This window comes from Mus caroli, chromosome 2 (genome assembly GCF_900094665.2).
Source record: "Mus caroli chromosome 2, CAROLI_EIJ_v1.1, whole genome shotgun sequence".
Classification (NCBI taxonomy): Eukaryota; Metazoa; Chordata; class Mammalia; order Rodentia; family Muridae; genus Mus; species Mus caroli.
The window spans coordinates 139,250,392-139,277,708 of NC_034571.1; the positions used below are offsets into that span (position 1 = coordinate 139,250,392).

A 27,317-nucleotide genomic window follows, 5' to 3' on the forward strand; every position below is an offset into this window, starting at 1 on the left:
CACTTTTATCACGTCTGCCAGCAGCACAGCGTTAGTACAGACCAGCTATTGATTCTTACCACAGACCTCTTCAAGTTCTAATCAGCTTCTTTGGTACAACTTTTTCAGGGCTGACAGGCCTATTGTAGGGCAGTGTCACTGTAGGTCAGTAGTTATTAGTTGCCACTGAAAACAGTTTCTTTAACTACTTAAGACTGAACTGAATTAAATGCAGAAGGGACTCGGAAGAGGATTATGGGATCTGCAGTCTAATAAGTACCATGGACTAGGAAGAATGTGACATGGTTTAATAACAAGGGATGTTTGACATGTGTTCTGTCACTCATAAGTTCTGTGTTCCTAAGTCAGATGAACCTGCCATGAGAAGTCAGATGGGCATGTTATGAATAATTATATTATCATCTGTAGAATCATTTATTTAAGAGTGTAATGTATTGTTCCAAGCTGGTTTTGACAGCATCAATAAATGTAAAAGCAAATGGAGTTTCATGAAAGTAAAGCTTCCTTTCTCACATTCCCAGTTACAATCTGTTTTTACTTTGCTGAGTTAGCCATTTTCATCTGTTCACATCTTCAATGAATGGAGTGCATTAACAAATGGTTCCAGAAATAGTGCTCTTCTTGCACAAATACTTAGCAGCTCTTGACCTCTTCCAAAATTGCCTTCTGTTGTTTTCTTCAAGATTGCTACAAAAATTTGTGTAACTCACCTGATAGTGTCAGCCACCTCATGCAAATCATATTTTAAATCGAATATGATTGGTAAGTATATGTTGTACATGCACAAAGAATACTGCACATACTATTTAATTATCATCAAAATAGCCCAGGCTGACCTCGAACTTCCAGTCCTCCTGCCTTACTTAGTCTCTCAAGTCTGAGAGTAGGGATTATAGGTATGCGCCACCATGACTAGCTTAACACCGTTTTAAAACAAATAAAGGGATAAATTCTTCTAAATTGTTATATTTGTTTTTTTCATATCATTCTTAACTTCTTCAGTATGTTAATAAAAATTTCCAATGTGTTTCTTCACATTATCAGCACTGTGTTAAAATCTTCTCATAGATATGCTGTTAATTTTCATTATTACAGAAACTGAGACACATTCAGTAGCTTATCCAAGGTCAGTCTTCCATGTTTCTCGTTACCAAGAAATGTTTTAGTAGAACAGAACTCATCGGACTATTTACTCTGAACATAATTTAAAGCCACAGCACATCAAAGGAAAGGAAAGATTAGCCTCCACTTCTGGGGCTCTATCTGTAGTTGCAGCAGCTTTCCTTCTGGTCTGTACACATGGAAAGTTGGTCTAGGACTGCCATCTGTATCCTCTTCCTTGCTCTGCTGTTTTATCATTTTCTTGTTCTTATTCTATCCTCACCAAGAACTGTTATTACCCTGACTTTGTGAACCCAGAAGTAAGGAACATTTTGTTTGGGTTTTTGTGGGGTGGGTGGGTAGTTTTAGATACTTTAACATCATCCCTGAAAGAAAAAGTTAAAGATAAGCATTTATAGAATCATTAATTGTTATTTAGGGAATGGAACTCTTTATTTTTGGAGGTAGGATCTCACTATATGGCCACATTGGTCTGTAACTTGCACTCTTTCTGCCTCAGCCTCCCAGGTACTAGTGAAGGAAACCATTTTATTCTCTTAAACTTCTTTAGCTAATAAGTGGTCACAGCTTATTGCTCATTTCCATAGCCCTTGTCATTCTCGATGGTCAGACCTTACAAGACAGAGTAGGAACCATTTTTTACTTTACCAAAAGATTATAGATAACAGATGGTGGTAGTCTTATGAGAGTCAGGTTTCTCTAATCCTTAGTTTAGAGCATTTCTAGTGTACTATTTTGGGGCATTGTTAAGAATCCTATTAAAACATGACTTTTGAGTGTCTCTTGTTCCTAAACTATAGTATATTGTCTTGAATTATTTCTTCCCTTGGGACAGTACTTAAATCTATATATATCCCTTTGACCTAAAAATACAGCTGGTTGAGGGCTCAGTGGATAAAAGCAACAGTCACCAAGCCTGACAACCTGATTTGTGTCCCCAGGACTCAGTGGTGGAAGAACACTAATTCCTGCAAGTTGTCTTCTAACCTCACACATATATATACACACAGGCAAATGTGAACACACAAAAATAAATACACGTGATTTCCTTAAGAAAAAAAAAAATCAGTAAGAGAGAGGCATGGTTGGGGCTGGTGAGATGGCTCAGCAGGTAAGAGCACCCGACTGCTCTTCCAAAGGTCCTGAGTTCAAATCCCAGCAAACACATGGTGGTTCACAACCATCTGTAATGAGGTCTGACGCCCTCTTCTGGTGTGTCTGAAGACAGCTACAGTGTACTTACATATAATAAATAAATAAATCTTTAAAAAAAAAAAGAGAGATAGGCATGGTGGCATGTATCTGTTATCTGGGCACTGAGAAGGTTGAGACAGAAAGATTTGTTTCAAAAACAAGCCATTGTTCCTCTTTCCCAAACAGAATAACTTGTAGTTAATGGTGCTGACTCTATGCAGGACTAGCCAGCATTTGAGTTTCTTTTCAGCCTGTACAACACAGCCGTTCACTTTAATTTTTTTACTTGTGGTTACTCAACTAAATTATGGGGGAAAAAAATCTTTAAACAATATGATTAACCACCATACAAATTTAAACTATCCAAATCGGTGGGCCTTAGTTACCATCTACTCTATAGAGCAATAATTTGGGAGCTTAAGAATATTGTTGTCAGCCGGGCACGGTGGCACACGCCTTTAATCCAGCACTTGGGAGGCAGAGGCAGGCGGATTTCTGAGTGCAAGGCCAGCCTGGTCTACAGAGTGAGTTCCGGGACAGCCAGGGCTACACAGAGAAACCCTGTCTCAGGAAAAAAAAAAAAAGATTACTGTTGTCAATACAGAAGTGGATGCTCACAGTCATCTATTGGATGGAATACAGGGCCCCCAATGAAGGAGCTAGAGAAAGTACCCAAGGAGCTAAAGGAGTCTGCAACCCTATAGGTGGAACAACAATATGAATTAACCAGTACCCCCAGAGCTCGTGCCTCTAGCTGCATATGTAGCAGAAGATGGCCAGTCGACCATCATTGGGAAGAGAGGCCCCTAGGTCTTTGCAAACTTTATATGCCTCAGTACAGGGGAACGCCAGGGCCAAGAAGTGGGAGTGGGTGGGTAGGGGAGCAGAGTTGGGGGGAGGGTATAGGGACTTTTGGGATAGCATTTGAAATGTAAATGAAGAAAATATCTAAGAAAAAATTTTATAAAAGAATATTGTTGTCACTGCAGTAGCAAGTAGTGCCTTGCCTTATAAGTTACCTCAGTTTATAACCACTAACTCTTGCATTTATTTATTTATTTATTTATGCCTTTTTGTGTTTGTTTTTGTTTTTTGTTTTGTTTTGATATTTGAGACAGTTTCTTAGTGTAGTTCTGGCTAGCCTGGAACTCACTCTGTACAACAGGCTGGCCTTGAACTTACAGAGATCTGCCTGCATCTCCCTCCCAAGTGCTGAGATTAAAGGGCTGCACAACCACCACCTCGTATTTTTATTTTGCTTTTTTTTTTTTTTTTTTGGAGACAGTTCCCACTATGTAGTCTAGCCTAGAACTTGCTAAGTAGACCTTAAATTCACAGAGATCCAATTGCCTCTGCCTCCAGATCAAAGGTGTGCACCACCACATGTAGTCCTATTTATTAGAAGTTAGGGAAGGCCAACCTTAGGGTTTCCACCTCGCATTTTAGAAACATTGTTTCAAAGTTTCAGTTTGCTTATATTTGTAAATTAATATAATTAACATAAAAATGATTGTTGATGGTAAATAAATACAGGTGTTGTTGCCAGCAAACAGAAAATGGTAGTATATACCACTGTTACATTGTTCTTTCTCTTGAAATTTTATTACTAATGATTTTCATCATAGAAATTATCTTTGATCCAAAACATTAGTGATTATTTTGAACAAAAAGAAAATTTGTATGTTTTATACTATGGGTTTGCCTTCTAACTTTAGAATATAAAAAATGCTTTTAAATTTTATTTACAGTTTATATTATGCTAACGAAATTCCATGAAATTCACTAAGACTAAAAAGAAAAATGCCTGACAGTACAGGGTCTGAGCTGCAGTTTTGGTTTGTAGGCTTTGCACATGTGTCCCACATTGATGATCCCTGATGGTATCCATCACCAGCAGGTCCCTGAGCTCGGCAGAGGTCAGAAGAGTCCGTCCTTATGTGTGCACAGAGCTGTTCTTCTCAGTCAGACGGGGCATTCGTGCCAGAATTCATTCGTACTGATAATAACCTCAAGATAATTATAAGTCGTAACCATCGGCACCTCACTCTGACTTTGAACTGACTCTGAATCACATGCAGTGTGCTGTATCTGAGCTCTGGGTTCACTCCTGTCTATAAAGAGTTGCTTTGCCCTTCCTTGAGTCTTCAGACAGCTGTTGTCTTTGAACTGTTACACAAGAATAATTATTTCGCTTTTTTGTTGTTTTGATTTAGGAAGGCTTGTTGTAACTGAAGGGAAAGTAGAATAGCTTCAGATTTGAATAGCTAACTGTAAGAAGAATTAGTCTACTATCCAATGAGCCCAACTTCAGGCTTTTATCCTTAACATTTTCTCTCCCACAAAGAAGTGAAATTCATATGCTGATATCATTATAGTGAAAGCTGGCTATTCAGAACCTTGGTGAATATAAGAAATTTTACTGAGTTCTTCCTGGCATCATCTTTGGCCCCAAAATTTCTAATGTTAAAGTATACAGGAACATTTTTTTGTTTGTTTATTTTTTTGTGACTGTAAGTAGAAGTTAAAAACTTCTTATTGGGAAAGTTCCATTTTAAATGGTGATTATTGTCTTTAGAAATATCTTTGTTACATTGTTTATGTGACAGGTTTTAATTAAGTTATGATTTAATGCCTTCTACCTGTTGTTGTGTATCTAAAAGTTAAAATAGGCACTTGAAGACAATTAAAACATGTCTTTCAACTAGTAATCTGGGACAGCAAACTGGGTTATAATAGCTGTTGAATCTGTGTTCCCATGTAAACTGTACACCAAATGCCAGTCAGCCCATGCCAATTAGTGCTCATGTTGCTAGGTCACCATGGTCAATTGAAAACTGCATCAATAGAACTTGAAAAGGTTTCTTCACCATCAGACCTTCTGACATATTGAGCAGAATAATGGATGGGAAAAAACTGCCAAGTTCCCTACCCTGGATTCAAAATACTGAGCAGTAAGAATTCACTTGCAACCTGCAATTAACTAGAAAGAATAGAATCTAAGAACGAGTCAGACATTGTTTAAAATAAAGCCTCTTTCTCCTACTTGAACATGTTTACTTTTTTGGACAGCATCATAAATGTAATCAGCTTGCTGATTGTGGATCCAGATACAAAGAAACTTCACATTTAAAACCATAAAAAATATTTTATAAAAGTTTATCAGCTGGCTTTTTGCATCCCCCTTTAAAAAATTATTTATTGCGTTATGTGCATACTAATGTGGTGGTGGTGGTGGGATATTACCTCATGTGGAGATTCCAGCTTGGGTTCTGGGGATTGAACTTGGGTCATCAGACTTGTAAGGCAGGCACTTGGACCCTCTGAGCCATCAGCTGTAAACATCCCTTTTAATAAATTGTGGTGTTTTATGGAATGCAGTACACGTCACTGGTTACCTGAGACACAAAGGCCATCATACTACACATTCTGTATATCACATCGAGGTAAATTGAGTTGTCTTAAATGTAGGAGGAGATAACCTGTCCATTTTAGGCTTGTGTTGTAAAATAAAGCAGGCTTCACTTCTGATATAAATGTCTTTTTACAGAAGTGTTGGAGCTGAACCTCTACTGCCATGGAACCGGATGATCCAGAACCAAAATGCAGCCTTTCAGCCAAATCAGTACCAGATGCTGGGAGGACCTGGAGGCTATCCACCCAGACGGGACGACCATCGAGGAGGGAGACAGGTAAGAAATACAATGTGGGCTGTAGAGGGAAAGCAGCATACTGCGCACTGTTCCGTTTGTCTCTTAGGGATTCATATGTTGTTACCAGTATTTCTGGAGAAATTGTTAATCGAGCAGCTTACGTGAACTCCTGTCATCATTAAACACACATTGATGTCAAGCATCTCACCTAAATAGTTTATATATGGGAGGTCTTCAAGACTTCCATCCTAGGAGCCCCCTTTATCATAGCTGTCAGTGGTGATTAACAGGAGTCACAGTCACCAAAACACTTCTTTTTAGCTTAGAGGATATTGTATTATTAAACTAGGTCTGTCATTAACAAATGAAGACTGCCTGGAAGCTGAAAGTAAATTAAATAAGTAAAATAAAATAAAATAAAACTAACACAAAAGTGCTTGTTTACTGGTTGTCTTTATTCATCCTAGAATTTTCTTAACTGATTGTCGTTGAGTCCCTCCTTGTGGAAGCAGATTTTTCCACACATTTTTCTGCTTGCTAAATGAAAAGTGCCATGTGATGCAGAAGAGCATTATAATTCATAGATACATTGAGGTGATGTAGCTTTGTCTTCTTAATTCCATTCAGTCTTAGCAAGTTAAAGCTGAGGTCTGTTTAATATGATCCCCCTAGCCATCTGTGAGCCTGAGCAGGATTCGTACTTTAATCCAATCCTTGGTAGGGGACAGGGTTTGGAACACTGCAACTCCGCTGTGTAGTCTTCCTGGAGTTAGGCGCCTGCAGTGCATGAGGAGTTTTAAATTGCTTACTTGGTGTTGCCTGCAGGCCTTGGCAGTACTTTGTATATTAGTTTTCTACTTTCTTTTTCTTACTTTGTGCCCCCACCCCTTTAATCCAAGATCTCTGACATGGAAGGAAAACCATTTGATACCTTAAAAGTGTATTTTTGTAAGCCTGTTTCAACTATACAAGAAAATGGTCACCTTAATTACTTACAGTCAATGCCCTTTGAGAAAATTTTGTTTGATTCATTTAAATCATTCCACAGAATTTACATTTTTTTCTACCCAACACCTTTGAAAAGTCCTATTAGGAAATTACTGCTGTCTGTGCTACTGGAGTTTAGGTGGCACTAGGCAGTTAAAATAACAGCATTTTAAGATGAAGACATGAGAAACCATGGAAGATTCTGTGTGCAGTTACTTCGTTTTACAGTCAGGAACTGAAAGCCTGTGATCTCATAGTTTGGAGGCAGAGCTGGGGACACTGAACCCCAGTTAGTTCATCTTTCCTCAGGAAGTGGCCAAGGAGATTTTCCTTTTGGAGGGACTCTGCTGTTGGAAAAGGTGAAATTCTTTGCTGAGAAGATATGTAAACAAGTTGGAAGATTCTTTTTTGGAAATAACTCATTCGTTTTAGTCATGTTTCCATGTAGTGTTTGTTAAATTGCAACTATTGAAGTTAGAGTTTATTGTTAAAGGGAATGATGCTTTCATTTTATTTGTAGTGACCTTAATATATCTCAACACGTCCTTAGCCCACATTGCAGCCTCCAGGATCTGTCATGCCATAGAGTGAGTGTAAGCTGTTTAAGTGATCAACTAGAACCTCGAGTCCTAAGTAGGAAGCTCCTCTTCCCTTTAGCCCCAAACCCGTGCCACACCCACCCAGCAGATGCTCTTACTTCTGAGCTGTATTCCCAGACCTTTAGGAAAAGAATTACGAATTGTTTTTGTATGGAAATGTTTTGTAAGCGTTTTAATAATGTTTTGTTAATGTTCTGTTTTTCATTGAGCATATATATATATTCTTAAAAATAACTGGCCATTAGGCCTCAGTAAGTCCCTTCCTTTGGTTAAATGAAGAGAGTTTCCTACCAAGGACTCAGAATGGTGGAAAATTTTAAAGTACTGTCTTTACAGCATGCACAATATCTGCAGACCGAGACCAGACAGAATCCAGCATAGAGAGGGGAGGTAGACACAAAGTCCTTCCTTCCCTTAGTTAAGGAGCTATTGGCAACTAGAAATCACTGGGAAAAAGAGGGAATGTTTGAATGGTTTTTGGGTTTAGCTCCCGGTAGGGTGTAGATCCTGGTAGGTTGACTACCAGTAAAGGTCACACAGCCAAAAGTATATATATGGGCAGCACAAATTGTACTTGATGGGTTAAAAAAAAAAAAAAAAAAAAAAAGAGAGAGACAAGTTGGGTGGTTTGAGAAGAGTAGGGGAAGGGAATGAATATAATCACAATACATGGAAATTCTCAAAGAACTGATACAGACATAAAAATAAACCCCACTCTACACACTTACAAGATGCATTTCACTGTTCATTTGTCTGCATTTTAGGGAGTTTCCTAGATGTGGTTGTTATTAATGCTGTGGAGTTAGTGTTCAATAATTCAAACTTTGTTTGCGTCTTCAGCTTTGTTTGAACACAGACTTTTGAAGACTTTCCATGGGATGTACCTTAAGAAAAAGTCTGCGGCTTCTTGAGGAGGTGCTCTTCCACGGAGAGTAATGTCTATATTAGGGGTTATTAATCCTGAAGATAAATTCTTTCTTTTGTTTACTTTCAGGGATATCCCAGAGAAGGACGGAAATACCCTTTGCCACCACCCTCGGGAAGATACAGTTGGAACTAGGCTTTTGTAAAGCTTTCCACATTCCTTTTCCAGTCTACATTTTTATGCTATTTGTGGAAAGGTTTCTTTCTCAAGTAGTAGTTTTTAATAAAACTACAGTACTTTGTGTATTTCTTTTAACTGTGTGTATATTTTTACTGATCTGATCTCACTGTTTCATGTTGCTTTCCAGAGATGTGTATGGCATAATACAGTGGGTCTGAATTTATTATTGCTTGTAAACACATTTGACGAAATTCGGAGTCCTGGGTTTTCATTATGGTTAAAATTCAAAACAGCTCTATGCTGATTTTAATGCACATTAATAATTAGGTATGGACATTTGAGCTGCACATTCTGCAGACTAGAGCATAAATTGCTCAACATTTCTTTGAAAACATTTCATTAAAGTACTTGACTTACAGAAATTTGTGGACTTTAGTAAAAAAAAATAAAAATAAAGCTAAACTTTAAAAATGTTGGTGTCTGGTGTCTGATTATCTCAGCTGAAAGTCTTGACTTATGGTGCCTATGCAGATTTATTTACAGTGCCAGCTTACACAGAAAGCATTTCCTACAGTTAAATGTCAAGAGCCAGTCAGTGTCAAGGTATGTTTTAAGAGGATACGGTTAGCGCTTCAAGAGCAGCATTTATTATATTAGTATTTTACTAGTAAATCTTTGAATATTTACATTTTTACAAATTTCATATTTGTGGTTTAGTTTTAAGGGCTTCTAAATCTCTTATTTAGGGATCATTTTTAAAAATTCAAGTTGAAGTTTTTTAGCTAAAGAATCAATACTCAGCATATTTTAAGTGATATTTTACAGTGGCATTCAGTCTGGATCTTACTCCCTTTCATTTGAGCACGCTAACTCCCTAAGTGCATGTTTAGAGTTGACACAGCTATTTTCATTTCATTACCAAAACAAACTTAGACCGGTTACGTTTCTGTGAAGACTGAGGCTTTCTTTGTCTCAGCTTTTCTAGCCTAATATTGTAAAGTAAGATTTCGTTGGGACCATCTCACCTAGGACATTGGTTCTTTAGAACACAGCTAAAGCACAGTTGTTAATTTTTTATTATGTGGGGAAAACAATCCACCTTTGAATAGACAGGCATTTTGAAACTTAAATTCATTGCTGATGATGGTGAAAGCAGCAGGGTCATTTTATTGTTGGAACAAAGAGTAGCCATTAGCAATTGTCAACCTTTGTGTGTTACCTTCATGCCACATTATAGTAATGAATCCTACTATTAATGTCTCTCATTTAGCCTTCTAAATAAAGTACTCTATCTTCCAAAGGGAACATGTGTCTGTCTTTATATAGTTTCATGAATTCTCCAAACCCACACTAATGCGTTTTATTTCCTCAATTCCCTGGTTTTGGTTTAGTTTTTAAATTTTGGTTTTGGCTGACAGGTCCTGAAGAAGTCCAAGTAAAGGGCATAATGAAGTTAGCTGACAGTAGGTTCTCTCTTGTGAAACAGGTGGGTGTGCCCAGAGAACATCTGCTCAGTTCCTGAACCCTTAGATTCTCCTCTTCTGCCATCTCTTAGTGTTAGAAGAGAAAAATGCTGTTACTTCAGTAAAGTGCTGTTTAAAGCTTTCAAGGATATTTACAGATGTAAATGTTCCCTCAAGTTTTAGTGTTACAGGCAACAGGCTAGTTTTGCTACTTGTATTCCATTATGTTACCTTTGGGGCATCTTTTTTCAGGGAGGTTCTCACTGAACTATTTTAAGTCAGTACCTGGAGACATATGCTGAGAGGACCTAGTAAGGAAAAAGCAACCTTCTTAGTTCTAGAGCCCCACAGGGGTGATGTGAAAGTATAAAACCTTCTGCAAATAGTTAATGACTGCCATTAAGCTTTTCAAAGGCAGATAGGATATAATGACCTGTAGGTTAATTCTTTTTTTGCAAAGACCTGGGATATAACAGAGCTGGGTGTTGGGTAGGAATCCTCCTTTCTAGATGGAGGTCAGATGCTCAGGGATTTGGCTAGGATGAAGGTTTGGGATGCACAAGCACTTTGCAGCTGAGGCTGAGTTGCCTGGGAGCACAGGGCTGGCAGGTTACTGTGAGCTGCCCCTCATAGTGAAGGTTGGGCTGTGTCCTGATTCACCTCCCTGTGGAATCTGGAGGCTGAGGCAGTTGGCCCAGTGTCTCCCCTAAGCCTAGGACTCAGAAGCCTCACAGCCTACCCAGGAATAGACAAATGTGGAGTAGAGTGAGTGTGTGGAATCTCAGACCTTCAATCTTGGGGGCATTGTAGCATCCTTTCTCCACTCCCTGGATGCAGTACTGCAGTCTGCATATTCACAATTCTCCAGGCAAGAAAACACGCTGAACCTATAAGAAAGTCAGAAACATTGGCCCCACCCCACCAGGTTCCTGTTTAAAATTCGAAGTTTTGACTGTAACCAAATTTAGCTGTGCCTAGAAATCTAAAATCTAGACATTCTCGAGAGTCAGTCTACCACAATTAAAGGCCACAGGGTGACTTTGCAACTCTGCCTTGATTCTCAAGACTTCTGCCCACGCTTGGTCAGAAAACTAAGATGCTGTATTCCTGGTGACTCTGTCCTCTATTTCTAACCAGGAAAAAGGTCAAGGAACTAACAAAGTAACAAGTGGCCCATTCTTGAAATATGCTTCGTCCATTCATCATTAATTTCAACATGTTCTGTGGCTGTTTTTCTTTACCCTACTTCCAGAATTGGAGAAAAAAGATGACATGCCTTAATTTGTATGTATAAAATGGCACTACTGTGAAATTGTGCACTTTAAGCTTATACAGCTTAACAGATTTTTTATTAGAAGTTACCTAAACAATTACTAAAGTTACAGAGATTAAAAAAAAAAGTTTCACTTCATTACAGATAAATTATCTAAAGCAAAACTGAGCAAAACTAAAACCCTTATGCCAGAAACTTTCATCACCATTAAATTTAGAAAACTTAACCTGGAGACCAAAAAGAACTCTCCACACTCACTGGATAGAGGAGCACAAGGTGACTTGTGCAAATGGTTCCCCAGTCTGGGGATCTTTGAAATGTCCCCAGATAGCTACTCATCAGTTCTCACTAGCCGTAAAAGGGCTGCTTACGTTTTATAAATGTATTCATTGTCTAGCTTGCTGGGCCTGAGGATGGCATTCACAGCGTTTAAAAAAAAAAGTTTCCATTAAGCCAGGGCACCCCACATAAACACCAAATAAAAAAAAAAAAAAAAAAAAAAAAAAAAAAACCTAAATTTTAACATACAGAGGTCCACCATGATACTGTGGCACTAAATGGCAAGGAAATATCCTTGCTTTGTATCTGAACTGGGATTTATATTGCTACCACATAATGCATTACTTTCTCATCTGCACAAACTCATCTAAAAATCAAATCTATATGCTTTTTAATAAAATTATGGACCCAGATTCATTTTTAGAAGCATTACTGTTCAGTGCAGCTAATAAAGCAAGCCTATGTAAGATATTTGTATTGGGTGAACAGAATTGAGTCTCTGATTTGCTTTAAATTGAAAGTAAACAGCTACTAGCAGAATGGAGTTTGAACGCATTTGTGTTAACTATTTGTCCTGACCTTTAGATTGTAGTTCTAAGCAAAGCCTTAAATAGGACAACTGGGTTACACTCTTACCCTTGCGTTTACAAAACATCCTTCTTGTGTCCTTCAAATTTGCACGCACTCCCATACTTTAATTTGCATTCTAATGAAGATTACAGGGAAGTACCTGCAATCCCTGCTGTTACCCTCTGCAACTTTCATTCTGCATTTTGGTTTCTATTCCTCCACTAGAAAAGATGCTAGACCCCAAAATGTACTGCAAAATGTCACATCTGCAGAGTTAGCATTTCTGAAACCCGGTTTTGCTATGGCCTCTGCTAAACTTTGAGAGGGCTTTGTTCCACCCAGCCCCTGCTCCAGTTCTCCCTCTTGGCTGTGGAGACACTTATCCTCCTCTTCAGTTAATGAGTTTCACCTAGTCTAGCCGTTTGTATTTTTATAAAGGATCTGTGAAGCACCAACTGCAAAAGAAGGAAAAGGCTTTTGCTTTGCATTAATCAGAAAGTGGAATTCTATAGTAAAAAACATTTCTTTTAATGTTTCAGGAATCGAACCTTTTCCTATCAGGACGTGCTCAGTAAGTCTCTGGGTGTAGAATGTTAAGCCCTCCGCAGCAATTACCTCAAGCTTGTTTTTTTTTTTTTTTTTTTTTTTTTTTCCTACTTAAGAAATGCTGAATGGAAAAAGATATGGCTACAGTACATATACTTTCAGAAAATAGCAAATGAAAAAAGATTGTTTGCTTCTGGTGACATTATTTCCAATAGAGTTCATTTAATTTAAAGGATTCTTTGTCTGGAAATAAGCTACGTGTGTGTGTGTGTGTGTGTAGAACTGTTATAGGTTTATTTTTCTTAGGGCATCATTTCATGCCCATGGACTATAAAGCTATTGTTTTTGTAAGTGATGGCCTGTTTAAAAAAAAAAATATTGCAAATGGTGTGAATTTCTAGAGGTAGTGTAATCAAACAGATGAAAACAAAGCACTTTGAACTACAGCACATCAGTAATAGCTTTACCAGTAAAGATTAATACTGATTTCTGAAGTCAATCTACTACATAATGCAAAAACTCAACCTGGGAGACTTTTCTGTGTTTATCGCACCATTTTTAGACTATTTTGTCTACTGAGATTTTATTAAATGCTTTTAAAATTAAATCTCATTCTCCAAAAATGCACAACGGTGGTTTGATAAAAGACAAATCTCTTTGCCTCATGGCCCCTCCCTTTTCTTGCCTTGAAAGGAACTGGAGTTAATTTAGAGTGAGAAAGAGAGAGAGAATTTACTTTATAAAATACATTTTGGAGAAAGTGCAAGTTTGACTTCTATGTACCTTTCTATGCAGTCCCTTTGAACTTTCCAGAAAAATGTTCAAACCATGAGAGGAAATAGTGTTTCACACTCAGATTTGTTCTAAAACATAGAAATTTAGAAGAGGTTTGGTATCTCTGGTGACCATCTGTTTTGATTCTTTGAAAGCATGTTTTGCGCATATTATTTCTTAAACTTCCATTAGTCCTATAAGTTCACACTATTCAGTCGGTTCTATTTCCTCCAATATGACTATTTTAATGATTAAAGAGCTGTGTTGCCACACTGGCCAAAGGAAAAAAGGAAAAAATCCCTACAACACTTAAAAAGAAATGACCTCTTGACTTTTAGAAAAAGTACTTAAGGCCTTTTAAAGTTATATTTAAATATTCATTTGAAATGCTGAAAATATTAATTGGCATAATAAAGAGTAAATATATTTATTTATACAATAAAACACCGATAAAATTGGTGCAACTACTACGTTCTAAATATGATGGAAACGTATAATTATCTTACTTTTTCTGTATAGTATGATAACAATTCAATAAATCACCTTTATTCTTTTTAACTTGCTTTGAAGTAGATTGGTGGTAATAGTGTCAGTTTTACTTGTTTTTTCTAGTACTTTGTCAAGGAGACCAAATTCAAGTAAAAATACTTTAAAGAAAATAAATACCATGTTTATAGAATAAAAGGGTATGTTTTATCAGCTGATTTGGAAAGGCCAGATTCTATATAAATGAGCTCCAGGCCAGCCAGGGCTATACAGAGAAGCCCTGTCTAGAAAAACCAAAAAAAAAAAAAAAAGAGCTGCATCTTGGGTTGGGGTCGGGATGGGGGTTGTACTCTTCTAGGATAATATACAATTACTTGGTTGCCTAATAATGAACAAAATATTTTAAAATCAGCATTTAAGTGTAAAAACGGTAACAATCCGTATACTTAGTGTTTCGATTCTTTTTATTCCATTTCTCTATTTTACCCAAATGGCAGTTACTCCTCAGCAATCACGTTGCTGTGTATATGATCCACTTTGGGCTACAATTCAATTTACTTTCAATCAAGCATTAACGAAATTGCACTTAGGGGAGGGGCTTTGCAAATTAATCTCCCAAAATAAATTCCACTTCAAGGATTCATCGTGAAAAGCTGGTTGATTTATAGAGATACAAACACCAACAAAGTTTCCGACTTCTAAAACTCTGAGAGCTTTGGTTAGGAACGTGGTGAATGCGTATTCCGTCAGTCAGTTCTTCCGCATAACTTAGGAACTTCTGAAAGAAGGGAAATCACCACTTCAGAGTGTGGTGTCACATTATTCGGTCCGGGGCTGTTGCCTTCTCCCACCCCCAGTAAAGAGGTTCAGAGCAGCCTGACCCTCTCCGTGACTCATTCGTTCTTATCTCCATGCACTAAAGGGTCAGCTTCTGTACATTTCCCCCATCCGTTCTTGCAGTTTCTTGGCGGATCCTGCGAGTCGCAGGCAGACCCTCGGGGCTCATCACCACGTTCTGCCATAGAGCAGGTTGGCGCCGAGCACGCCTCCGCCGTAGTCCCCGGTGGCCGCGTCCAGGGCCGCTAAGCCGCCCCCGGGACCATGCAGAGCGGGCGGGCTGGGCGACAGCTCCTCGAGCTCTGGCGCGGGCGTCGGGGCTTGCGGCTGCTGGCCAGGCGTCGGGGTGCCCGCGCCGTTCTGGCACGGCTTGCCGTCCTTCACCAGCACCGGTACCGCCACGCGGCGCGGCGACGGCGGCGGCGGAGGCGGCGGGGGGCCCAGGCCGCCCTCCTGTTGCAGCTGCTGCGCCGCCTTGTCCTTGGCCTGCCTCTTCATCTTGTAGCGATGGTTCTGGAACCAGATCTTGACCTGCGTGGGCGTCAGGTGGATCATGCTGGCCAGGTGCTCGCGCTCGGGCGCCGACAGGTACTTCTGCTGCTTGAAGCGCCGCTCCAGCTCGTAGACCTGCGCTTGCGAGAAGAGCACTCGGCGCTTCCTTCGCGGCGCGGCCGCGTGTAGCGGCGCCAGCGACTTGGCGGCGTCCGCGATGCCGGTCAGCGAACCCATGCCGGCCACGTTCACGCCCGCCGACGGCCCCATGAACCTGGAGACTGGGGAGGGGGCCCAAGAAGGACGGCCGGTGAGCGCCGGGCCTGCGAGAACCGTTCCCGCCGACGCCCCGCTCGCTTTAAGTGACGGCACGGGGCCCCCGACTGGGTCGCGCCGCCCCACGAGCGCCGCGGCCCGAGCCCCGCTCCCTCCGCGCGCCCGGGGGCCCGGCGACCCCCGTGCGCCCCAGGGGGCTCCCGAGAAACCCCGCGCGTCCCGGGCCGCCCCGCGCGTCCCCAGCCTGGCCCCAGAACCCCTCACGAGCCCGAGGCCGCGTGCCAGGACCCCCCGCGCGTCGACCCTCGGGCGCCGCTGACCAGGACGCCAGCACCCTCGCGCCCCGGCTGTGGCGGGAAAAGCCCGCGCCGCCAGCCCGCCCTCAGTCCCGCGCGTCTGGCCCCGCTCACTTGACGAGTAGCGCGGGTCCGTGTTGGCGCCGTACCAGCCGGTGGCTGCGGCCGCCGCGCCGCCCCGCATGCCGTCCGTGTAGGCGGGCAGCTCACCCATGTTGCCCAGGCCGCCGTTGCAGTAGCTGCCCATGGCGCTGTGCGGGAACTGCGAGACGCCGGGAGGCATGTGGTAGGTGGCGGCCGCCGCGGCCGCCGCCGCTGCCGCCGCTGCTGCCGCCGCCGCGTTGTGTCCGGCCATGGCGTGGGGCGGCTGCATGCCCGCCGCCACGGCCGCCGCCTGCGAGGAGGGGCCGCTCGGTGGCGCGCGGTAGGCAGCGGCCCCCAGGGGCGCCCCCAGGCCGGGCGGCGCACCGTCCATGACGCCGCCGAACTTCTTGTAGGTCTCCTCGATGGGGCTCAGGATGTCGGACACGGAGAAGGGCGTCGTGTGCTTGGGGCTCAACGACATGGCTCGGCGGACGGCCAGGTAGGGGGGCCCGGGGCGGGCGCGGGCGGGACGCGGCGGCCGCTCGTCGCCGCCGCCACTTCGGCCCGGCGGCAGCGCCAGTGGAGAGCTGTCCGCGGCGCGGCGAGCCCCCGAGCTGCGGGATCTCGGGTTTATTTTAGTCCAGCGCCAGGTTTACGACAGACTCGGGGGGCGGAGCAACATCCCCAACGAGCAAACAATGGTCATTGACATCTTTTTCTCTCACCCCCCTTCCAGATAACGGAGGCAAAAAAGGTAAAGGGCCAGTTGGGTGTTTCTGGAAAAGATTGCCCCCCTTTCTAGCTCCATCCATCGCGCTTCTTTCCGGGTTACCTTTAGCCCTAGAGAAATAAAAAACTCAGAGCCCACTGAAAGCCACGCTTGTTTCATGCAGACTGTGAGTTTTCCTAAAGTGACTTTGTGGCAAAGTTCAGTAGAACGTCGAGGGGTGGTGGAGGGGGGAGGACAAACAGCTGTTAAGTTTGGGAGGGGGATGTTTTTCAGGGTTCTCTTCCTTTCTAGCTACCAGCCCCTCACTGGCTCCATCATCTAAAGTGTTAAAAATAAAGGGGGCTCTTGGGTCCCACCATAAGAGCACATAAAGAGGAGAGGTACAATGACCGTCCTCTGCCATTGTAGGGCTCTCTAATTTATGCATCGTTAGATCCTTTAAAGCATCATTTTGTAGCCAACCTAACGGACACTTCCAAATTAGCTCAAAGTATCCAAATCCAAAGAAGAGGTACAACACGCAGAGAGAGATGCTGACTTGTAAGTATGGTGCTCCTACTCTCAGGGTAGAAACTGAACAAGATGAAGTGTATTTGCTAAAAAACGTTTCATATTTAATTTGCACCTTCATTACTGCTATCTTTTCTTTGTCCCCATCCCCAGAATCTGACTTAGGGTTTATTCTTCTGTCACATTCCTGATATGAGAGAATGATGGAAAGAGAAAAAGAGAGAGGGAAGGGAGGGGGAGGGAGGGAAAGATGGAGGGAGGGAGGAAAAGAGAGAGAGAGAGAGAGAGAGAGAGAGAGAGAGAGAGAATTCAAGTATGTCTACTTGTTTGTAATGGATCTTTTGGTGGTGTTGGGGAAATAACCTGTTTAAAAAGTATCAACATTGATGTGGATGCAGGAAGCAGGTTAAAACGACAGCTCTCTTGAAAAAATTCAAACCCATAAGCTGATTTTTAAAAAAATTGTCGTTTCTTGGTATACAAATGTTCCTGCATAACAAAGAACTTATACTTTATGAACTTACAGTAAGTGCTGAACAAGACAAAAGACAAAGAAGTGTGCAGGTACCAGTAAAATGGAAAACATGGGGATGAGCAGGGGAAACAAAGACACATTTTAAAAGTTTTCCTCAAAACTGGAGTAGAAGAAAGAAAAGTGTTTCTTATGCAAGATTTTATTGTATCTAAAAACAAAAGCGTAACCACCAAAGTCTAACCTGGACTCGCATGCCTTGAAGATCTGAACAGCTCCACATTAGCTTTTTCTTGGTTTCAGTCCTGTGGTTTGAATGTCCTTGGTGGTTTTGTCTTTTTATTTTAGTCAACAACTGTGTTCATTTCAGTGTACTTTTGCAAAGAATCTGCCTTTTGTAGGGAGAAAAAAAGGCCATATGATCACTCATGGAAAGAAAAGGACAACCAGAATAGTGGTTAATATTTTAAAACACATACTGTGGAACAAAATGCCAGGTCCTAGCAGTTGTTTATAGACATCAGTTACTGTCTTAACAAGATTAGTGTTGCTACATTCTGACACAATGCTACTTTTACAGGTCTTTCCTCGACTTGGGACACTTGAGTTAGGTCACTTATGCTGGAACTGCCTACTTATATTTCTTGAACTAATGATACACAAAGAAACCTTTAGGGGGGAGGGCACTCAAATGCTGGGATCCTTTTACAATGTGGGTTTTAAACTTTTTTTTACTTTAAATTGTATTCCTTACTACTTACTAGCTTAAAAACAACAAAATGTAATCTTAAACTTTAAACAAAGATAAGGTAAGTAAATATAGTTGTCATAATATCTGTGAATATGAAAGTTTCTTGCAAACCATTATTTTTTCAGGCTTAGACACATTTCAAACATGAAGCAATTATCATAAACTTCATGCTGATGAGCTAGCCAAGCCAGAAAAATGTGGTTAGAGGTCTTTTTCAGATTAATTTTCTATTTTCAAGTTATACATTTATCTTGTGACATTTTATTTGTAAAACTCCAGTGTGGCAATTTTATAAGTGCTTATACTATATTTTGTTCAGTTTATCAATGCACGTAGATCTGGAGGTTTCCCACTATAAAATGAAAATATAAAACAAAACAGAATTTCTGCTGAAATTCACTTTCTGACTGTTTAGGAACATCATAGGCCAAGTAAAATTCTTTTCCTGGACATGAAATGTTCTGAAAGGAAAAAAAAAAAAAACTTAAAATCCTCCACATTTTCTTTTATCAGTTATTTGTGTCTTACCCTAGAAATTTCATACCTTTAAAATGTAGTTGCTGTTTGGATGTGTGCACATGAGCTTGATAATAGACTATGGAGGATGTATACATTAGTATATCAAACTAGTGACAAAATAGCTTGATACTCTGTTGAAGATTTCCATCAAACTCATTTCATCCAATTATTCTCAGCTCAAACTGTGAATGGAAATTTATAGTTAGTGATAGTTAAATTCTGTTGACTATATGTCACGAAAATGTATTTCTCAGGAATGCTTTCTTGTTATTCCCTCCCCTTTGCTTAGCACTTAGCAAAAGAAAGGAAAGAAAGAAACTCTTAAAGAGAATACAGTAGTGAAAAGAGATGGTTCTCCCTCTCTTAATCTAGTCTCCTTTCCCATTTCCTCTCCTCACAACACTTGACATTGTATTCTGCTAGGACTGGCTCCACGTCTTGAAGCACAATACTACTTTACATACAGGGGACAGCATTTATTTGGTTTTTGGTGCCTTGAATCTTTTTCATAGTTTAGATTTTTGTAGTTTCACACAACCCTGAAAACATACTATAAGACAGCCTATAGCAGAAAAAAACTGCTAGACAAAAAGATTCAATAGGTTCATTCTTAAAAAAAAAAAACCAAAAATTGACATTTATTGAAAATTTCTGATATGTTAGTTAACTTTAGAAACAAAAATCCTAACAAGAATCTAAACTAAAGTTCTAAAATCAGAAGCAAGAGTCTTCCCTGCAATTGGGATTTACAGTTGTCAGGCAGCTCAGCCAGAGGGCCTGGGGAGAGAGGAGAAACCTGTGACAGACCCCTTTTGAAGTAGAGTTCCAGCAAGAACCAAGAGGGAGACTTTGTCTTTCTGTGGTGGCACATAGATTGTCAATAGCTCCTGGATTTCTGCATCAGGGTGACTGTTCTTGAAAATATTACTCTTTGCTGAATAACCAAGAATCTAAGTGCTGTGTAGAAATGAGACACTTGCTGCACTTAGAATTAGTTTGGAATACTTGTAAACTTATTTGATTAGTGAAATTCTCATGTTGGAGAAGTAGCTGGAATATAAGAACTGCGATTTTTTTTTTACTTGGAAAGGAGTAAAGAATCATGTCAATAGGACTTGTTTTGTGCAGCAAAATTTGAAGGTATAAACAAAATGCTAGGGAGACAAAATGAAGTTTATTCTTAAGTTTTTGATAATTTTATCAATTTCTGGAATTTAGTTTCCAATTTTGTTTTTAGTTTTCCTAGACACTTTTAGTTTTAATTGATTACTTAAATTATTTTACGTTTCTTTGGCCAACTTTACTCCTATACTTACGACTTTCTCTGTTACACAGTGCTACTTCCATATTTTCTTTATAAAGTGCAAAATCTTCGTGATTTAACTACCTACAAAAAGACACTTGAATGAATCTGAAAATATTCAGATATTTTTAGATGAGAAATTGTTTTCTGCTTTCTCGCCAATGGTGAGTGTAACCAATGAGTTTGTTTCACGTTAGTACAATTATTAGTAGTGCATCTTTCCAACAGCATGAGAACAAATGGAAAATATCAGCAGTATTACCATTGGCTAAATAATAATAGTGACTTTTTGATATGATTACCCCAGAACAAAAACAAAACAAAACAAAACAAAACAAACCCTCCACAAACAAATAATATAAAGCAACCCACACCAAACAATGTACTTCTAACATTATAGGAAAGCTTAGTTTTTAACTTGCAGCAGAAAATAATAGCGTATATGTGTATATGTATATAAAACAAGATGTATAAATACATCTACTACATTCCAATTCTCTTACCTTGGGAATTTAAACTTAAACTAGGTACTTACACTTTTCTATGGTTTTAAAAATAATGTGTTAGTTTTAAAATAATATATAAAGTTATATATGCTATAGGAAAACTAACAATATTGAAATATAATTTTTGCTTCTAATTAACAAGTTTATGTGTATACCTTGCTACCATTGAAAGTTTAAAACTTTGTTATTTCTATTTATTTTTCACATATTTTACAATGTCATTAAATTCCTGTTATAAAAAAAGAATACTTTGAATTTTAAGAAAAATAATTTCTATTATTTTATGCAGGGAGAAAAATCTATTTTTTTTGTCTCTATACATTCTTAATAGGAACTACTACACATATCCTTTTGTTTTGTTTTGTTTTGTTTTGTTTTGTTTTGTTTTGTTTTGTTTTGTTTTGTTTTTCAAGGCCGGGTTTCTCTGTGTAGCCTTGGCTGTCCTGGAACTCACTCTGTAGACCAGGCTGGACTCAAACTCAGAAATCCGCCTGCCTCTGCCTCCCACATGCTGGGATTAAAGGCGTGCGCCACCACTGCCCGGCCACATATCCTTTAAAAAAATATACATCCATAACTTCATACACAATCAATTTCTCCAGTCTAAGTTAGTTCAATGACTTCAATGCAAATTACATTAATGGTGTATCACCTTAGCTTTACAAGTTAGCTTGCAGCCATCGAAGGTGTTTTTTTCACATCTGAGCTGTGCAGTTAGGTTATTTGTTGTCATCACTTACTTGAAGGGAGCTCCAATGCCTGACATTTGGTGAGTTGATTATGAGGCTGTTGCATTGTTATTAAAGCTGTACTATGTACATTTTAGAAGAAAAACCTAGAGCAATATTACAATCAGAGAATAATTTCTTCACTTTTTTCTTTTTTGTCTATATTGCTAATGTTATTTAGGAGTTGTTTATGTATATCAGTCTGAATACTTGACTGATAATTGTGCTTACAAGGAAGTGTCTACCTCATAAAACAGTTTGAGTAAAATTCAAACAATTTAATTATTAGCTCAATAACATGCGTTAAAAAGCCTGATACAAAACAGTTAATTACTCCATTCATTGTGAGTACCATCAGGAAAATCTGATTGATAAAGTTGCCTCAAAAATAAAATCAAGTTGGATGTTGTAACACCTGAGGCATATGAATTGTGGGTTCAAGGCTAGCCTGTGTGTTATGGTCAACTTGAAGCCAACTTGGGCTATAGGTGGAGATCCTGTCGATAAATAAGCAAATAGATATCAGTGGAGGTTTTAATGCTGGTTCAGTTCGGAAGTACTGAGGATCAACCCCAAGGTTAAATGCTTCGAACAACACCCTCAGTGAAAAAAACCCACAAAATGTTTGTCAGATAGACTTGAAAATTATTTCCCTAAAGTACCTACCTGTGAAGTAAACTGAGAATGGGATCTGACCCTTTGACAAATCTAATGTTTATTTTAAAGTTTTTAAAAAATACTAAATATGAAATTTGAATATAGGAAGTAATATGACAGCTATATGGGAAAGGTTTGTTTGTTTTCCTTTTAGAAAAATAGAAGAATTTCACAAAACACAAAAGTATCACAAAGCACAGGGCATTGTAATTCGGTCTAAAATACAACTCCAGAGAAATAAGATTTGCTTGAGAAATTTTGTACTAGTTTAAATGAAAAGCAATTTATTCTTGGTATGGTGTTAAGAATGTATAATAATATCTAATAAAGACAAAAGTGGTAAATTACCATTTCTATAATGAAAAGCCTAAACCTGCAGTATCAGTTTTAAGAACAACACTAATTCAATAATAAAAAATGGTGAGCCTCAATGGGTGAAGACAAATTATGTAGTAAAGATGAAGTTTTTTAAAAATCTAATTGATAATTTTATACAGTTAACTTTTAGACAATATAAACAATACTAAATACAAGGGATATGTCTGAAGTTTGTCTTTATATAAACAATCTGTTATATATATATATACATATATATATATGTATATATGGATTCTCTTAATTACACTATTTCTTTTGGATAATCAATGGTAGTGCATATATGATTGAGCTGCTGTTGGCAGACTGCCTTGACATAGCTTTTACTAATGACTTGTAGAGATTAAAAGGGTAGTGGAAATGGTGATTTTAGAAATTGCTTTCTAAAGACACTGAAGGATGGAAGGGAAACCTGGGGCTTCTCGTGCCCTCTGAAATCATCTTTGCATAAAACCAGGTTTAGCAGAAACAAGTGTCATTTTAAGTGCCCTGTCATGAAAAAAACAGTGGCATAAAGAGATTATTTGACTATAGTTCTTTAATGGCAAATCAGGGTATATGTTTTATATCCATACTAGTAAAGAAATAAAGAATGTTGTGTATAGTCAATGTAGTCTCTGTGACTGAATTTATCCTCATAGATAATAAATGGACATGGGTAAAGCATTCATGAAAAGTCAAACACTTTTCATGACTACAAAAATCTATTTATGACTGTAGGCATGGCACACACCTTTAATCCCAGCAGTAAAGAGGTTGATAAAGGAAGATGGTGGGTTTGAAGTCAGCCTATGCTTCATAGTGAGACCTAATCTTAAAAAAGAAAAAGAAGAAGAAGAAGAAGAAAAAGAAGAAGAAGAAGAAGAAGAAGAAGAAGAAGAAGAAGAAGAAGAAGAAGAAGAAGAAGAAGAANGAAAGGAAAGGAAAGGAAAGGAAAGGAAAGGAAAGGAAAGGAAAGGAAAGGAAAGGAAAGGAAAGGAAAGGAAAGGAAAGGAAAGGAAAGGAAAGCTAACCACAAACTGTCTTTATCTTTACTTATTTAGGTTGCATCATTTGTATGTGTTCAAGCCAGTTCTATTTGTCACATAGATATTTTGACACCCAGCAGGAATTGTATCGGAAAAATGCAGTTTATTTATTCTCTGACTCTTAAAAATATATGGCAGGTTATCAAGATTTCACAAATAAGAACTTTATTAAAGGTATAGGAAGAAAAATATTTAACTATACAGACTATAAAGTCTGCTAAGTTTATCAGCTTCTCAGAACATGTCCTACTTGGAAGGTGGCAGTAGGTTAAAATTCTAAATGTCGCTAACACTTATGTCTTGTAATATACTCAGCGCTATCATGAGTTTTATGTGTTTGTCTAAGTTAATTGATACACACATAACCTTAAAAGTGTGATTGACATTGGTATAGAATTAAGTAAATATTCTGAATTGGAGAGGAAAGAAGGTCTCAGAAAATTGTGCATCTCTTTCTTCCGAGTCTGAAACAGTGATGGGTCAAGGTTTATGCTATCTTTGAGTGTCAACTGTTAGAGGCTATTTTTATATTGCCTGATCACTTTAATGACTACTTACACAAAGTTTACAAAGTTAATACTCAGGTGGATATTTTTATCCAGATGGCTATGTGCTGCCCCATATCTACCTCTCCTTTGGGATAGCAAGACAACTTGCACACAGAGCTGGCCTGGAGGGAGGGAAGCTTAATTGGGCAAAAGTGGATGCAGTGCAGGATCTTGGTCAGCAATGAATGCATGGGTAATCCGGGAACAGCTGCAGAGAACTGATTCAATTATTAGGGGTAGGAGAAAAGGGGGCATTTATGCCCCTGGGGAGGTGGCCAGAGTCTCTGGGGCAAGGTTTGTGTGGCCATCCATGTACCATTCATTGGCCAGGGCAGGGGTGTTGGAAGATCTTCATCTACATACTCAGGACTGTAGGATCTGGGGATGGGGCTGGGAGTCTGGGGACCTTATAAGGTCAAATGAGTAAATCCTGATAACTGTCATGGTAATAAATTCTTACTAGGGTTGATGGTTGGGGAGCTAGCTTTATGGCTCCAGGTTTGGAGTCAGGGGTCGGGTAGCCAACTCCTGCTGTCCTCTTGATGAGGTATCCAGGGTCGAAGCTCCTTCGTCCATTCCTCTGTAACCCTGGGTCATCCCACAGATAAGGATATGTGTATATACATACGTTTATATTATGAGCGTAATAGAAAGTTGCAATTGCTTGTAAGTGGTAACTGGATGAAAGATGGTCCTTTCCTACAGATTCTTCAGGATTAAAATCATTTCCTTAGAAAATTTAACAGTGTAATCTCCCATGTTACAGTGAATTACAAATTTACAGACCATTGTTATTGATCATTGATGTCAATTTGGTATTATTAAGATTATAAGTAATAAGGAGAGGTTTGTTGCAAAGTAATATAAAAGTATATATACAAGTACATATAATGTGAGTAGGTGGATTGTTCTTAACCCAATATGTCTGAAATACTATTTTCATCCATGAAGCTAATTTTAAAAATTTTGTTTATTTTTGTTTGTGTTTTACAAGCATGTCAGTGCAATGTGTGTGTGCAGTGCCTGGGGAAGCTAGAAGAGGGTGTTGGATCCCCTGAAACTGGAGTTTCAGGCAATTGTGGGTAGCCATGTGAGTGGCTGGAACTGAACCCTGGTTCTCTGGAAGAGCACCCATTGCTCTTAACTGATCCATGTCTGAAGTTGCTGTATATGAAAAGTTAAGCTTTTTTTTTTTCTCTATGTGCTAGACCTTTGCAGTTTTATGCTTACTACTGGCTTAGAGTAGCCATACTTCAAGGGCTCAGTAGCCATGTGTCATTCATGATTACTGTATTGAGAGGCAGGGCTCCTATAGTGTTTTATTCAAATTTCCTATACATCTAAATGTATGTATATTACTTGTCATTACAAATACATGTTTTCAAAGAAATTCACACTGATCTGAAATTCGCACATCAGATTTGGCTTAGCACCTCTTTCTTTTGGTCTCTCTCAATTAAACTGGTCTCTCTCTCTCTCTCTCTCTCTCTCTCTCTCTCTGGCTGGTCTGGTATCCACTAGCCCAGACTAGCCTCAAACTCATAATAATCCTCCTGTCTCAGCTTCCTCAGTGCTGGGATTACCATGTTCAGCAATTAAGTCAAATAAATAATATTAGTTTATCTGATGTTAAACCCCATAAAGCTCATATTTAAGTACTCATAAATAAAGGTTTATTGAGCATATTTACACTCATTTGTCTATAGCTGTGTTCATAACATAGCAACAAAGCAGCCACAACAAAGACTATATGTCCCATAGTCCTACATTTGTAACAGGTGCTATTAACCAACCCTTGCTAGTAAAATGGAAAATTACCTTTGCTATACACAATCACATATGTGTCTCAAGAACTAATCACTATTAAGGTTTTTATGTGCTGTTTTTTTTTTAGGTATTTCTTTACATATTTGTGTATAGAGGTGTGATATAGTCTGCTCTATATATGTGTGCATAAATATACAAATATGTATGTGCAAACATGTTCATATTTTGTAGCTTTATGTATCTAGAACATCTTTACATTTTAATGTAATGGTATCATTACATATGCTCTGATTTCCTTTACTCAACTATATTTCCTATCAATTGTCAGTATTATATGTATGCTCCTTGTTTTATAGGTTTCCTTCTTCTTCCTTTTTATTATTATTTTTTTATTTTTTGAGACAGGGTTTCTTTGTGTGTAGCCCTGGCTGTCCTAGAACTTGCTCTGTAGAACAGACTGGCCCTACCTGCCTCTTGCCTACCAAAGAGCTGGGATTAAAGGCATAGCCGCCATGCCCACTTTCCATCTTCTTTCTAATGATCACAGTCTGTTTCACAATATGAGTTCACATAAGTTGTTTACCAGTCTCCAATGAATATATGTTTATTCTTTTCCTCATTTGTTTGTTCGTTTGTTCATTCATTCTATCCTTCTTTCCTCCCTTACTTCCTGTTGCTCTTTTTCTCCCTTTTTCTTTCCTATTATAAACAGTGCTATATGTAACATACATATAGTTCCTTGTGGTACATATTTTTTATTGAATATTTTCTTCATTTACATTTCAAATGTTATTCCCTTTCCCAGTTTCCCTCCCTGGAAACCCCCATCTCATCCCCCCACCCACCCACTCCCACCTCCCCACCCTGGCATTCCCCTACACTGGGGCATTGAGTCTTCACAGGACCAAGGGCCTCTCCTCTCACTGAGGCCTGACAAGGCCATCCTCTGCTACATATGCAGCTGGAGCCGTGGGTCCCTCTTTGGTTGCTGGCTTAGTCCCTGGGAGCTCTGGGGGATCTGGTTGGTTGATATTGTTGTTCTTCCTATGGGGTTGCAAACCCCTTCATCCCCCTCAGTCCTTTCTCTAACTCCCCCATTGCAAGGTCAGTTTTGAGAAGTAACATTTAATCAAAATAAGAGTTTCTTACATTTGGTAGAGACTGCCAGATTGCCTTTAAAAAACGATCAGTTTACATGTAAGAGTTCATAAACTTTATCTTCATATCCTCACCAACACTAGCTAATTGCTAAATTAAAAAAATACATTTATTTGTGTTTATGTTTGTATGTGTATGCATATATGTGCCATAATATGTGCTCATATGCATGCACATGTACATGTGTGAGAGAACATTCATGCGTGCATGCATTTGTGTGTGTGTGTGTTAGTGAGGGGGGCAACTTGTAGGAAATAGTTCTATCCTTCTATCACATGGGTTGGGATTGATT

At 39.3% G+C, this 27,317-nt stretch overlaps 2 protein-coding genes across 3 annotated transcripts in view; one reads left to right on the top strand and one right to left on the bottom strand.

Moving 5' to 3' along the window:
• Positions 1-9,068, top strand: part of Xrn2 (5'-3' exoribonuclease 2) — a 64,725-nt gene extending 55,657 nt beyond the window's left edge. For both annotated transcript variants that reach the window (XM_021183010.2, XM_029470951.1), the window contains 2 exons: positions 5,864-6,005; positions 8,547-9,068. In XM_021183010.2, the coding sequence (XP_021038669.1) occupies positions 5,864-6,005; positions 8,547-8,612 (208 nt within the window). In that variant the 3' untranslated portion in view covers positions 8,613-9,068. The remainder of the gene's footprint in view (positions 1-5,863; positions 6,006-8,546) is intronic.
• A 5,386-nt stretch (positions 9,069-14,454) lies between these two features.
• On the bottom strand, positions 14,455-16,466 carry Nkx2-4 (NK2 homeobox 4). The gene is made up of 2 exons (XM_021156627.2): positions 16,004-16,466; positions 14,455-15,598 (listed from the first exon to the last, which is right to left on the bottom strand). The coding sequence occupies exons 1-2, from the start codon at positions 16,452-16,454 to the stop codon at positions 14,994-14,996; spliced, it is 1,056 nt and encodes a 351-aa protein (XP_021012286.1). The 5' UTR covers positions 16,455-16,466; the 3' UTR covers positions 14,455-14,993.
• Positions 16,467-27,317: the final 10,851 nt, after the last annotated feature.

Coding starts and splice junctions, on each gene's coding strand:
- Nkx2-4 (XM_021156627.2), bottom strand. CDS start 16,454: ATGTCGTTGAGCCCCAAGCACACGACGCCCTTCTCCGTGTCCGACATC. Junction 15,599..16,003: donor GGACCCGCGCTACTCGTCAA/GTGAGCGGGGCC, acceptor CCCCCTCCCCAG/TCTCCAGGTTCATGGGGCCG.